This window comes from Calypte anna, chromosome 2, assembly GCF_003957555.1.
Source record: "Calypte anna isolate BGI_N300 chromosome 2, bCalAnn1_v1.p, whole genome shotgun sequence".
Lineage (NCBI taxonomy): Eukaryota > Metazoa > Chordata > Aves > Apodiformes > Trochilidae > Calypte > Calypte anna.
This window is the reverse complement of record NC_044245.1, coordinates 58,996,807-59,011,387: the sequence shown is the minus strand read 5'-3', so window position 1 is coordinate 59,011,387 and position 14,581 is coordinate 58,996,807. Positions and strand designations below refer to the sequence as shown.

Sequence of the window (14,581 nt, the reverse complement as noted above, 5' to 3'; positions counted from 1 at the left end):
TCAGCAAAAGAATAATTCTGTCTGCTATGGTTCCTGTTCAAATAAACTATATCACCAAACCACGTGCACTTGAAGAATATAGAGGAGTGAAAAAATAACATATGGTTTAGAGGCAAAAAACTTTCATATATACTGTATAGGAGATATATGGACTTGTCAGACATCTAACAGTTCAACACTGTAAGCAATTCATGGAAATGACATTAGCAATAGCTCATATTACATCCAGGAGTTACAGCTTTTACTGCAAAAGTTATTTTTAAAAGAGCCATGTTTAAAATGAAATGGCTGGCAGGGCTGCAGCTTTCAGTAACACTTTACCTGTGGTTCTGCCACTTTTACATACTTATTGGGGACTTAATGCTCCCAATTTACCTTTTCAGAGTAAAATAAAAGTTGCAATGAGTGCATTCATTGGCATAGAGCTATAAAACTTGCAGCTGTGCAAAGACAATCACAAGAACAAAAGCCTCTTTGTTTTAAGAAAGATGATGATGTGGTTCTGATACTTTTTGTTAGCTACATATCTAAACATCAGACACCTTCATTTATGGCCTATGTATTTTCATCTTACTACCCAAAGATTTATAGATCCGATCAAGTCAAGACCAGGATCGAGATGCGCCTGTGTGGACAGGAGGAGGCTGGATTAGTGTACACCTCTTCAGACAAGAGATCTGTCTTTCAAATATTGCTATTCCAGTTCTGGCTCCTACACACGACTTGGGGCATTCTGGAAAACAGTTTTTTCAATGTCGGGTGGAACCCTGGTTCCACTGCCAGCGATGGGAGCATGCCTTTGATTTCAACATGACTAGGACTGCAACTCAAAAGTTGAGATTAGAATCCAAGCAAAGCTCAGAGAAGCCAAGATCTTCAGCTTCAGCACTCCAGCATACCTTGATAAAAGAATCCTCCAGGCTGCTGCTTTATTTTCAATCAAAAACTGGTTTTGTAAAGTTCTGTGTCTTAATGTAAAAAATGGGATCACTATAGCATGTACAATATACCTTGAAATCTGCTGAGAATGCAAGACATGTATTTTTTCCTGTTGGTACCAACGTGTTTCCCTCTTGCTTTTTTGAAATAGCTTCATTTTCATCTGTAAAGAAAAATGCTTTCTTTGATGTTTCTTATGACAGGAAATAATTTCACAACTGAGTGTCATTCTGCTGCAGGTAAAAAAATGTAATAACTGATGGGAGTGTCAGCTGCAACCTGAAAAATGTTTCTTGGCATTTACATGCCTAATTGAACTCTCTCCATCCTGGTGTAATAAAAGCTCAGTTCTGTGTTCCACCCAGGCAGCACTAGGTCCAGCAAAGGGAAATGGGGCTAAGAAAGGTGATTTCAAGCCACTGTTGGCATCTCCTGTTGTGGGCCTGGCCAGTTCCCAGCTGCCTGGACATCCTGAAAGCTGTCAGAACTTAGCCTACACCATCCCTGCCTTGGGGTGTCTTCTATCACTGAGAAAAATATTTAAGATTTGGAATAATTATTTGAGCAATCCTGGTCAACATAAAAGAAGCAGAATTAGTTCAAGAGCAGACTAGAACAGCTTTTGACTCAAATCCTACTTGAGGAGCCAGCAAGAGTAGCACATTCAACAGTGAGATATAAATTAGGTAAATTTTCACATTCCATTGAGAGAATGACTGGTTCAAGGGACCCAGAAGAGTTCTCAACAGATTGCAGCTTCCCCACAATGTCCATCTCTTCAAGCAATTCTAATTCCACCTCATACCACACAAGGCTGTACAGTATATCAGACTCATTGATCCCCAAGTAACGTGTTCTCTTTTAAATTGAGCTTGACTCAATTACTGCAAGGACTTGTACTGAAGAGGTCCCTCTGTCCCTCTACCCTCACAAGTCTGCCTGTACTAGGATTTTCCTGAACTCCACCACCCCAGCACCCCGTACTTCCCCCAGGTCAGATCTGAAAGGGAAATGTCATGTAAGCATCAGTGTTTAGGGCAAAGCTGGCAGGGGCACATGGAGCCAGCATGGAGCCCTGGTGTGGTCTGCCAGGATGCCTGGCACGAGCTCCTGGTGAGGAGGTCAGGAGACACTCCCTAAATTGCTGCAGAAGACCAAGAGATTCTGAAGAGAACCAAAACCAGACATAGAGGCCACATTTCAACTGCTTTGAATCAAATCCTGCCATGAAAACAGCAACAGGAATCAGACAGAAACTGTGTTAGGAGACTGAATTAAGAATTATTTGAAACAAGTGTTGTTATACAAGCCAGATACCTTTCAAGATCAAGAGCATAGCCATAATATATCAGGTATCACTTTACAGGGTGAGTTTTAAACATGTTCTATGTGTTGAATCATATATTCACATACAGAGAAGGATAGCACATTTAATAAGTAGCCCAGGTGGCTACTGTAGATTTTGATTTCAAACAGTTCTGCCAACAACAAAACTTATTTGCCAAAATGGAAATCTCTTTGGGTGCTCCCTTTATATCACTACAGCTGTTCACTGTTACTGATGCAGAAAAATATCACACGCAGAATGTATATTTATATAAGCTCACTGACTCTTTTTTTCCATCTATATTCTGCAGTATAGATGGTCTATATTTGGAGATCCTCGAGGCCAAAAATAACGAATATTGGTCTGATCCCATAAGCTGAAACCAAAGTGTTTCTATATATGCCTGGCCCAAGACTGCCATACATATATTAGATACATAAATCAAACCTCTCCAAAGTGGTAAAGAAGCAACCAAAATTTTACCAAATATTATCTGGCATAACCAATAAGGTATTTTATCTGTCTGGTAGTCCCATACGTATGTTAGGTGTCTATACCTCAAACTTCATACGTACTTTCAGGTAAAATTGTAAGCATTAAATAGCTACAAGAAACCATGAAGATACATTTTTTTTAACAGAGTGATGATTTGACAATTTAATTTTAATGCCATTAAAACATTTTGTTACTTTTAAGTTACACAAGCAATGCGGTAATTTGTGGGTATGTATAAAGTATCAAACAAGAAAGAAGTCAAGCACATCTTAGCTCTCTCTGGGTTTCATATTGTTCACAGGTGCAAATACTATAAAAAATACTAAACAAAGTTTAAATCATGTTGTATGCAGAGATCTGAACTTAATCAGTAAGACAACAAATTATAATGAGTTAGTCCAGCAATAAATCTTAAAAAAAAAAAAAAAGAAAAAGACTATCCTTACTCATGGGTATGATTTGATATTCTGGTTTTCAGAATATGGTCATAAATCACATCCTACCCACTCCTTCAACAAGGAAAACCCTTAAAGACAGATCTGATCCTAAGACGAAACAATAGCAATAGCTTAAAATCTCTGATTGCCTCAAAAACCATGCACAAGAAAAAACAGTTGCTCCTATTTCGTATGAGCCACCCTGCAAAACCCATTCTCCCTCATTCCAGTCATGGCCAGAGGCCTGAATGAAGAGGCACCAGGAACAAAGGCATTGCATATGTGGAGTCTTTTTCCTTTTCAGTGCAGACCTTGGTGAACAGCACCTATGTGGGACACCAGGAGCAATTACTGGTGGTTTCCAGGCAGCAACCATGGTGGCCAAACTTCCCTCTGAGACTGTGCAAGGCAGCCCAGATGTTGTCCTCTCATAACTAAGAGGTGAGCATGAGAAGGGGATTTTTCACTAAGACAGGATGAGTTGATTAGAGAGTTGCTGGGGAGGATGACATCAGACGTGGCTTCAAGTTGCACTTACTCCAGCCTAGGGGTGGGCTGCAGCCACTCAGAGCAGTCCTGCAGCACTCCTTGACTGGCAGCAACAGACTTCCTGCCCATCTCGTGGGCTGGACCCAGATACTGGACCCAGGGGATGTGGTTCCATAAGCTGACCCAGTGGAAAACTACATGGGTTTTGCTATTTTTGGCAGGTTAATTTTAATTTTCCATTAGCCTGCTCTGCTGCTCCATAATCAATTGATATGACACAAAGGAAGCAGCGAGAACATGTGGCTAAGGGGAAGACAGACTGAGGCCACCTTTTCCATGGGAGCCTGCAGTTACATCCAATTGAACACAGTATGAAACCAATGTCTGCCCTGGTGGTGCTTAAGGCTGCCCCCTTGAAATACATATAGCATAGATCCAAATGGGCTTCCAGCCTGACTCACAGCTTTGTGCTCCTGTGCTCTGTGTTTAAGGCATGGTTTGGACAAAGGGTCTCGGCCCACCCAAGTCCCACAAGATACACTTCCTTCCCTTAGCCTCTCTGCCATGTACTTTCTCTCTTGACTATTCAAATACTGAGACAAGAGAACAATTGTAGTCCACACCTGATTTTTCATAGAATCATAGAATTGGATGGGTTGGAAGGGACCTCAGAGATCATCAAGTCCAACCCTTGATCTACTACCACTGCAGTTACCAGACCATGGCACTGAGTGCCACATCCAGTCTCTTTTTAAATATCTCCAGGGATGGAAAATCCACTACTTCCCTGGGCAGCCCATTCCAATGTCTGATCACCCTCTTGGTAAAGAAATTCTTTCTAATCTCCAACCTAAACTTCCCCTGGCATAACTTAAGACCATGCCCTCTTGTCTTCTTGAAAGTCCTCTGGGAAAAGAGACCAACCCCCACCTGGCTACACCCTCCTTTCAGGGAGTTGTAGAGAGTGATGAGGTCTCCCCTGAGCCATCTCTTCTCCAGGCTGAACACCCCCAGCTGCCTCAGCCTCTCCTCATAGGATCTGTGCTTGAGTCCCTTCACCAGCCTGGTTGCCCTCCTTTGGACCCGCCATTTTTATAAGGGCTTCCTCTGATTACTGATTACAATCCTGGTGTGTGTTATTTACAACTGGTGATGTTATTTTTTGGAACTATGAGGTTAATGTTTTCTATTATATATTGTTACCATGACTGTTACGTCTATGAATTCTTTCTGGGTCTGTAGTTCTTGTAGTAAGCCAAAGTATGACTTTGATAGCCTGCCAGATGCCAAAGGGAAGTATATCTGAATTTGGCTAGCTGAAGACTTCTTCAAGGTTAACTTCAAGTATCAGTGCATGGTGGATTCTACAATTAACTTCTGATTATCTGTCAGATTGGTGTGCACTTGTGTACAGTAGAGGAAGAGAATGAGCATCGCTGAAAAAAATATAACCTCTTTCTCAGTATCAACTCTTTCCACACAGTAGCAAAGTTCCTCTGTTCCTCTTGGAGAAACCTGAAGTAGGCATGGCTGAGGAGGTTTACCCTTCATCCCTGAAGTTCCATCTCTCCAGAAGAGCCAAGCCAAAGGCAACTTTCACAGTATGGCTAGAGAAGTGGTTGCTGGATTTTGGAGAAGTGAGGCAGAAAGACTGCCCATTTCTTGTGCTTTTGTAGAAAACCAGCTATAGACTAGGTTTAGATTTTATCTGGATTCTCTTTCTTCCACAGGTAACTTCTGGTTACTCTCAAAACCAAAATTTGGCTTATTGTTTTGGTTGGGTACATTTCTTGTTTGGTTTGTTGAAATCTTTCTCTTTATGGCATAGATAGGTGGTAAAAATGCACACTGTATGACACCTTGTCATAAAAGATGTGTTGTGCAAAACTTCAGCAAACTGAACTAATTAGGAACAATTTCTTAGACCTGTCTATTATGTAACCAATAATGATAATTTTCCTAGAGTCGAAAAGCAGAAGACTGCTACTCAAGCTCCAGAACATTCATTTGTAATCCTAATTCAGTGACTATCATGCTGTTTAAAATAAAATAACTAAATGATTCTTCTTTAAAAACAGTGCAATGAATTGTCTTTAAATTCTTTGTTAAAGACAATCACATTCAGATGTTCCTTGGCACTAATTAGTTTCAGTGCAGCCATTTCAAAGGCATTTCTTCAAACAACATGATAAATGAAGTTATGGGGCTATTGGAAGGGAACTCATGTACTGCATGAAGGTGATGGTCCAGAATACTACTGAGATACTTAGCAGCAAGTGTTAAACCACAGCTCAGTGAGGTCACAAACTCAAATTCCAGGTTATGCCTTTTATTACACTTGACTAATAAATCTGTGGCAACTAGAGTCTGACAAGTTCATCACAGCATTTTAACTTTTCATTGGTGCATACATATGGAATCTTACAAAAGAAGGAAAAAAAAAAAAAAAAAATAAAAGCAACACCAAGTCCACAAGAGTGGAATAAAATTAGTCAGATGCCACCAGACTAAAAAGTTATGCTGAAGACTGTGCCATCCTTTTTAATTTGAAACTTCTTAACTGAAGTAAAGTAGTTTATAATTTAGTTTCAGTGAACTGATTTGCACATCAGATGTTTCACTGCATTATGGGTGGGGCAATGTTAAATATTTTCACTCCAGATTCACAGGTCACTGTCATGGGTATAAGTCAAGATTGTAAGACTAAGATCACTGCAACATAGCTATCAGTCATGCAGCTAGCTCTATAGTAACTAACAGCATTTAATGCTTAGATAACACGGTGTCATTATTGCAAATGAAATTAAAGAGCCTTTTACCATATAGACACAATCCAAGCAAAAGTCTGCACCATTCCACCAGGCTGTTAATCGAACTTTTTTCCACCAGGATTCATAAGGAGGATAAGGTTAAGGGAACTCACTGATAGAGTAACACGGTTGAACGCAAACCTATGCCGTGGAGACTTACCATCATCCAGGTACATCTGGTCCAATTCCTCAGGTTCTCGCTTGATCGTTACAGGAATAGGGGCCAAATTATGATTACTTTCCTCATGTAACTCTGGCAATGACAGTGGTTGGGTTGTTGGAGACTCACTTCTGTGAACCTTCGGCAGTTGCTGCTGCTGTTGACCCATTATGGATGAGTGAGTTGGACTGCAGGACTGCAAATAGGTTGGCTCTTGGGTAACAGATGGAACTGGAGAAGAGGGACTGTTGGGATAGAGTGTTTGTTGATAACCAAGGGGACAGCTACTGCTCAGATGTTGACTCACCTGCGGCTGCAGCATGATGTGAGATGATTGCTCGGGGGAGCCTGGGTGCACAACTATAGATCTTGGCACTTCCTGTATGGTGGGGACACCTCCAGTGGGCTGCTGAAGTCCAAGGTGACTGTGGCCTGGGTTGGGGATGCACTTGTAAGGAGAGGACGAAAGGTCGTGCAGCTTGGGGCTTGTGTTGGGAGAAGGTGACATCACGGCGTTCCTCTGCTGACAGGAGGCAAAGCCAGCCACGAGGCAGGAACCGGGATCCGGAGGCATCATGATCTGCTGGCTGTAGTATGGTTTAGAGAGGGGACTTAAGCCTTGGTTCATTGGTCCACAGGTTTGAGCAGACTCATAGTCATCTGTGGGTTCTGTTTTTATAATTGGAACTGTTAAGAGAAAAAAGTTTTAAATAAACATAAGTTGCATACTGGTATGATCAAGTTGGCTTGTGGCTAGGATACCCTTTGCAAAACAAACATCGTCTTGAATAAGACTCTGTGTCTTTTGCCTAGTTCTCCCACCCTATAAAAAAAAAAAAAAAAAAAAAAAAGAATGAGTCATCAGCACAAAAAAAAAAAAAGTCACAGCTGGTTCTAATATTGAAAAGGACTTTTTAGTTTGGACTCTCCTCCAGAACTAATGTGCTACAAAGACCTATTTGCAAATAGCTGTGCTTTGCTGGAAGCTTTAGACTAAAGAGCACCATGGATTTGTAGTAATCAAAGCAAGAATTTTAACTTGGATATACTACCACATTTCTGTGCCTACTGATGGCTCATTTGATAAATGTCCGCACAACTGGTAAACTAGTGCATAATAAGGTAGAGACAGGGCTTTCAAAGTTCAGTGGAAATAAATATATGACAAACTACTACGTAAAAGAAGTTTTCAGTTATGAGGGTATTTTTGAAAGAAAAGGATTTGATTTATTTAGTTTCTACATGACTGTGTTTAATCTCACTCACCAGCCAATGGGTGTAAAATAGTCAGTAAGTTGCACACAGCTTTCCGTGATTCTAAGCTTGATCCAGGCTGCTAATGCCAGCTCCTAACAAATGTGAACGCAGCCTCTGACTACCAAGAAAAACTTACTCCTGTCCTAGAGAAACTCCTCTGCTTGCTTTACCCACTGATCCAAGAGAGGCTCTAACTGAGCTGTCAAGACATGTCTCTGAGTACCACCTGCACATTAGCAGAGTCACTGTCTGTGAGCATCAAATCAGCCATGACAAATGTAGAGATGCTTTCTCAAGTCAGACAGGGTTGCCTTTGCTGCTTCTGCAACATATGCAACGCCTAGGTAAAAGACACTTTCCCTACTAGAAAAATTATAAACAATAGGGCCTACCTAGTCTGCAGATGTATTTTTTCTAACCAGATGCAACTCTTAACGTATATAATTGAGTACGGATGCACAGGGGCGTTTATCTTCTTTCCCAGAAGGGCATCCACAGGAACAGCAATCACTTAAGGATAGTGATAGAAATTTACAGTTAACACTGGACATTATCTTTCAAAATGTTATGAGCATCTCTGTATTTTTATTAGAGTGTATTTTACAAACAGTTATTCATTCTCCAGCCATTTACTATGCTTGTGCGTGAGTCTTTTGAACCCCTAAAAATGCATGTGTGCATGAGTGCATATAAAATCTCTTTTAAACATGCACAAATTTTGCTGCTGGTGAATGCACTTCACTACCCTTGTTTAACAGTCCCCTAGCCTCTTGTTAACTTTACTCTTTTTATGTTCTTTCACATATAGATTCTTGGAACACTTGTTTCAAGATTTCTAGCACCCCTAGTAAAAACACGTCTATATATGTAACAGATGCACAGGTGCTGCTCAAGACAAACGTGCTATGGATAATGGACTGTCATTGGATTCTTCATAATCTTATTTTCACCTGCTCATGTGCAGTACACTGGCTAGCAGGGCTACTAATGCATTTGCTTGCAGAGAAGCAGATTCCAGGTTCAGTGACAGCTTTATAAAACCAATATCACACCCTTTATGAAAATGCAAGACCAAAGAAACACACCTAGACAAACATAGCAGCTCAGATGTTGTAAGAAAATACCTTTAACAAGTTCCTGAGCTAGCAAATATTCTCACATGTTTTATATTAGGTTCACTGTACTAGCACTAACCACAGCACAGCTGGAAATATGATGCTTGTTGAACACTGAATTTTCCCAATATATCACTGTTATAGAAACACCTGTGCTAAGTAATTCCAAGCTCAGACACTGGCAATTCAACTCCAATAAACCCTGGAGTTGTCTGACTTGTTATAACCTAGGAAAGGGTTATAACCCTAGTGGCAGGCAGGCTGGAGACTTTAAAGAAGGTAAGTTCTTGATCTCAGGCTGATTTTTCATCATAGCTCTTCTACAGCACATCTTTGCTGCTTGGTTTACCAGTCACCTTTTTGTCACTTCACTTTTAACTTTTTCTGTATAAAAGCAATGCCATGCAATCTATCTGGAGGTCAGATTAGCGTCCATGAACACTGGGCATCTGTTTTCAGATGTTGCTACACTGAAATACACCTGTTGCAACTAAAAGAGGGTAGCCAGTAAGTCTTGCTCTGGACTGGGTGAAGGACTGATGGGCAGAAGGGACTCTAATCCAGACCTGTTAGTCCAAAAACTCTCTTGGAGATGGTGACAGCATCTTAAGGACACTCTTGGCTGCCAATAAATTCAGAGTTCGGAGGGAAAATAGAAGCTGATACTAATTACAAAAAAAGTCAGGGTAAGTCACAATAGCTTGTTTGCTGGTGAGTGGTTGGTAGCTGAAGAGGGAAACAAGAAGGTATCTGAGATTAACAAGGTTTTCCATTCTATTTGACATTCGTTTACACTGTCCTCTTGTATTGCTCTGAACTGATGCCCCCGAGCATCAGTTATTTCGTGTAATGGGAAACAAACTGTCTTAAAATAGACAGATACTACCTGCTCTTAGGCTTAAAGGTGTCTGAACTTGTTCAACTATGCTGCCTCCATAACCTTTTGTAATGTGCTTATCCAACACAGTAAAAAAGTTTCCCCTTGCTCACGATCATTTATTTTGTTTGTATGCTAATCTCAACACATAGAGAAGAACACAGAAAGTCATATAAAACATTAATGCTGAAATGGTGAGGGGATTTGTATCTGACTTGCGAGTGTTTTGCCATTTGTATAGCCATTTAACACTGTGCAGGCTGAATATATGAATCTTACCAAGCTAGGATGGTACCTACTCACTCCCCTCTAAACTAGTGAAAATGTCTTTAGAGGGTACCAGTTCGAAGAAGGAAGCTCTTTAGGACCTGTAGAGCTAACAATGCCAGAAGAAATGTAAGACATTCACATTTTCCTTTCTGGCTATACCTCAACTTCTGTGTTTCACATAGATAACAATATAAGTTGACTTACAGAGTACAGATAACCTACCTGTTGCTGCACTACACCAGTTAACAGTTTATGACACTCAATCTCGTATCTGCTTCTCCCTAGTCTATGTAACTTCAACAAATTGAGTCACAAGGTTCAAAAATTTTTGCCAGCGTTTGTATTTCCAAACTCAAATGATCTGTGAGTCTGATCCCCTGGTCATTCTGAAAATACTTTGACTGTGTCAAAAGTTGGTGTAAATCACTTTATATTCTTTCTTTAAAAGGGAAACTCTTCACTTCCACTTTGTAAAGGATTGCAAAGGGCCCAAAGCAGAAACTGTGGGTACTTCAAGGCACATATTCCAAAACCATATCAGGAATGGTCTGTACCTGTACAGACCACAACAGTGTCTGTGATATTACCCAAAAAAGTTAAAATACTTGCACGTAACAAGGCTACCAGTTCCTAACATGCTCTGCGTGCTGTCTCACTGACTTTTGTGGGGCTGAGCTCCTTAGCTGGGGTGAGCAGTTGAGGACAGAAAACCTGCATGCCCACCTTCACCATTTTCTCCTAGGCAGGAACCCAATGGGTTCTTCCAGAGCAGCCAGGGCTGATTACTGACCAACACCAGGCTAGTGTTAATGCTTACCTCATGACTTACGCTTGATCAACTGCAAATCTATACAGGCCAGAGCTAGAAAAAGGGGTTTCATTCTCAAATCCCTGTGAAGGCATGATACGTATCCATTTCCACCATCACCCACTTGCACAAGTGGGTATTTCACACAGGTGGATGCAATGTGATACAGAGTACAGTTAACTTTCTCAGGATTAATATTCAAAAGAGAACAGTATTAGCCTGACTAAGCTCTAGATCAAATATTCCAAAACTTAAATGGCTTGGTAAAAATCTACCAGCTGAAAGGGACAGTCTTTGTCACACAACAAGCCTGGTCTGGCAATTAACTGGAAAGCCCTACAGCTGTTCAGAGTCTGCAAGCACTTTTAGCAGAAACCAGACTGTTTCCAAAATGCAGCAGAGCCGTATCAAATGGCAAGAAGCATTGTGTCTAAAAGCTGCTCTGTGGTGCTGAGGTAACACCTAGTCTTGCAGACTTTCAGCTTGGATAGAATGAAAAATTGTGGCTGAATTTGCCATACACTGAGATGTGCCAATGATAAACTGTGGCAAAAAAGCCATAATTTGTGAAACTTTAATTAGAAAAGATGAAGCAGTTTTTACATACACTTAGACTCAAAAGTCATGTTACCCATTTAAGAGAAATTAATCTGATGAAGGATCAGGCCCTTGCCATAAAAAAAAGGATGCAAGTTCAGTTCCTATGGTGAATTTTCAAATGCTTCTTACTTGACAATGCCTTAGGCTGGACAACAGATGATTCTAAATAGTCCTCAATTTTGAATCTTAAAATATGACAGAGCTCACAGTTCTAAATTTGTCTGATAAGCAACTCAATCTGTGCTAATTGGTTTTCAAAGGTTCAACGATGCCTTCTTAGACGCTGGGCTCATGTCATTATGTCATCTAATTTAATACGAAGTTCTGAGAACCGTGTGTTGGCAGCAGCCCTGGCTATAAATCAAAGCTTCTTACTCAGAGAGACCTGTGCTATGACATCATACCGAGGCACTGGGCAGAAGACAATAGCCCTTCTGTGTAAGTTTGAATCTGTGAGAAGTATTTCAGCCAGTTCTGCAAGCCCAATGTTTAAATTGAAGGTTTTTCTAAAAGGTAAAAAAGTTAATATATCAAACCTTGAAGAAAAATAACAAATCATACGCATTCAGTAAAGGGAGTCAGAAACTGCTTAAATATAAATTACATGTATTTTTTGACCATTTTAACAAGTCTGCTTGCTTTTACACTTTAGCAGTCCAGATAAGTTTGAAAACATTTTTTTGGGGGTGCTGTTAAAATATGTGAACTGAGAAAGTATAACCATATAAATTAAACAGATGTTTATCCTGATTAACAGTAAGCTAACAAATTCCCATTTCCACCTAGTATTATTAATGCAGACATTTATGGCACTATAACGTATTTATTTTACTCTTAATTTGAATGAACCTATCAACCAAAATAGCCACATTTCACTGTGCAGACTATGATGTAGTTCCCTGGCACCAGCACACAGATTTTGGTCAGCGTATGAAAATCAAAACGCTACTTTTTTCATCGTGTGCACACACACAGGTCTTCAACTTCTGAACTATATGTCTCATAATTGGCAAGGATTTGAGATGAGACTTTCAAAGAAAGCTGAGGAGTTAGGTGGCCAGATATCCATTTCTGAGCTGAGATCTGAAATGCCATCTGTGCTTTTGGTATCCTCCTCCATCAGTCAGCTCTGAGCCAGGCAGCACACCCTCTTCACCACAAACCAGACATTCCTTCAGAAGATGCTGGGCAAGTCATCCGTATTGCTCTCACTGCTCTGTTGATGGCCCACAGGAGACACAGTTAGGGATGTGGATAAATCTCCATCTACAGCTTAGCCACTCTGGATTTCTGCAAAGGGAAAATGCTGGCTGCTGCGATGGCTTTGGCTGCCTTCATCCGGTTTGAGCAGAGCAAGGACCCCACCTCTCGTGATGACTGACTCTGGTGCTGGGGAGAGGCAATGGGCAGCTGCCCTCAGAAACCAGAATAGCATTGGTTTGTAACAGTAGAATAGCACTGGCTGAGCAAAACTTTATAAAATGCCCTGCCAATGTATCTGCAGCAGTACCAATCTGTGATGAGGGCTGGGCAGTCAACCCCTGGGATCTCCTGAAACAGTCACTACAGGGGCCTTTGCAGATGGTTATTTTCCCCTGGGAACCAATTCAACCAAAATATTTTTAAAGGTCCATCTATGATCAAACCTTTGCTTTTTAGTTAATAAAAACAGATCATAGTGACAGAGGAAAAAAAAGGAGCTTCATGCTGTCATGCTATAGGCACCACACGTGAGATTGCAGCTTCTATTTGAACTCACTGCCCTTGTCTTGCTATTGGTATTGGTCTTTGTGAGGGCCACCTCTAACATATGCCTGGCTGCCCTCTTTGCATTTTTGTGTATGTATTTTTATGGGATCAGATACATATGTACAGTTTTATACAAGAACAGCCTCCAGGTAGATGGAACCTCTGTGCATAAATCTTAGCCTATAATCTCGGACAGTGCCATTACCTGATTAGAAAGTGCTTTCTCCCTAACTCATTTACTAAATGCTTTTCAACAGCTGCTAAACTATTAGATTATTCAAGCATATTTATAAGACAGAAGATCATTTATGGTAGCTTGGTGCATACGCTGTTAAACCAGGTGGGAAGTAACAGGTAAGTGGAGAACATTTGGGTTGTATTAATACAGAAGATAAGCATTAGCTTTCTTTGAAGAGAAAAAGGGAACACCTTATTAAACACTGCAATGTTGAAAAGGGTGAATCAAGCCCTGTGGTATGCCTGGGTGGACTGCTCTACTAGTGCTCCCATGGTGCAGCACCCTTCTCCCTGCCTCGAGCAGGAGGTTTAACTGTGCACATCACCTAAGCTGGAATGGCCAAAGCTTTTTTATGTAGTATCTGTCAGATATGTTTTAATTCACTGGGATGAAGTGGTTTTTTTTCACCATGCAGCACAACATTACACTGCCATGACTGCCATTACTCCTGCTGTCATGATGAGGAGAGGACATTAGGAAAGTGGAGGCTGCAGAGAGGGTTCCTGCAAGGCAGTAGTGTGAGGGCAACCCAGTGCTTTTCATCCCTCACAGTCCTGCTGGTAGCTTTGCAGGGATGGGCTGGTAGGAAGGGCCCTAGGAGGGAGGTTTGGACACAGCTGACCCCAGCCATCTTGGCTCTGACACGATCTTTGTCCTCAGAGATGGATGTAGTTGCTTGCAAAGCCAGAGAAACACATCCTTGCCAATGCATTTCACCTCTAGCAGCCACCACAACCCCTTTTATCACTATGAGAGATTAATTAAACACTTCAGGAGAACAAAAATAAGCATATCCTGTAAACCTGTCCATGTAATTTTAAACCCCATTCTCCCTCAGAGTTTTACCTTTTGGCTTTTAAGATAACTGTAAGATCCTAAAGATGCATGCTTGCTAACATATGTATGTGAAATCACTGAGAAGTAAGGGAGGAAGTCCTTGAAATGCTCATGCAGTGACCTAGACTACAGGCTGGGCTTTATCATCTAACTGGCAATATCCACTGGAAGTT

The 14,581-nt window shown here is 41.0% G+C and overlaps 1 protein-coding gene across 1 annotated transcript in view; it reads right to left on the bottom strand.

The window, feature by feature from the left end:
- The window catches only part of NFATC1 (nuclear factor of activated T cells 1), a 120,305-nt gene that overhangs the window by 25,730 nt on the left and 79,994 nt on the right, over window positions 1–14,581 (bottom strand). The window contains 2 exon segments of the mRNA XM_030445449.1: window positions 6,658–6,853; window positions 6,965–7,344. Of these exon segments, the coding sequence (XP_030301309.1) occupies window positions 6,658–6,853; window positions 6,965–7,344 (576 nt within the window).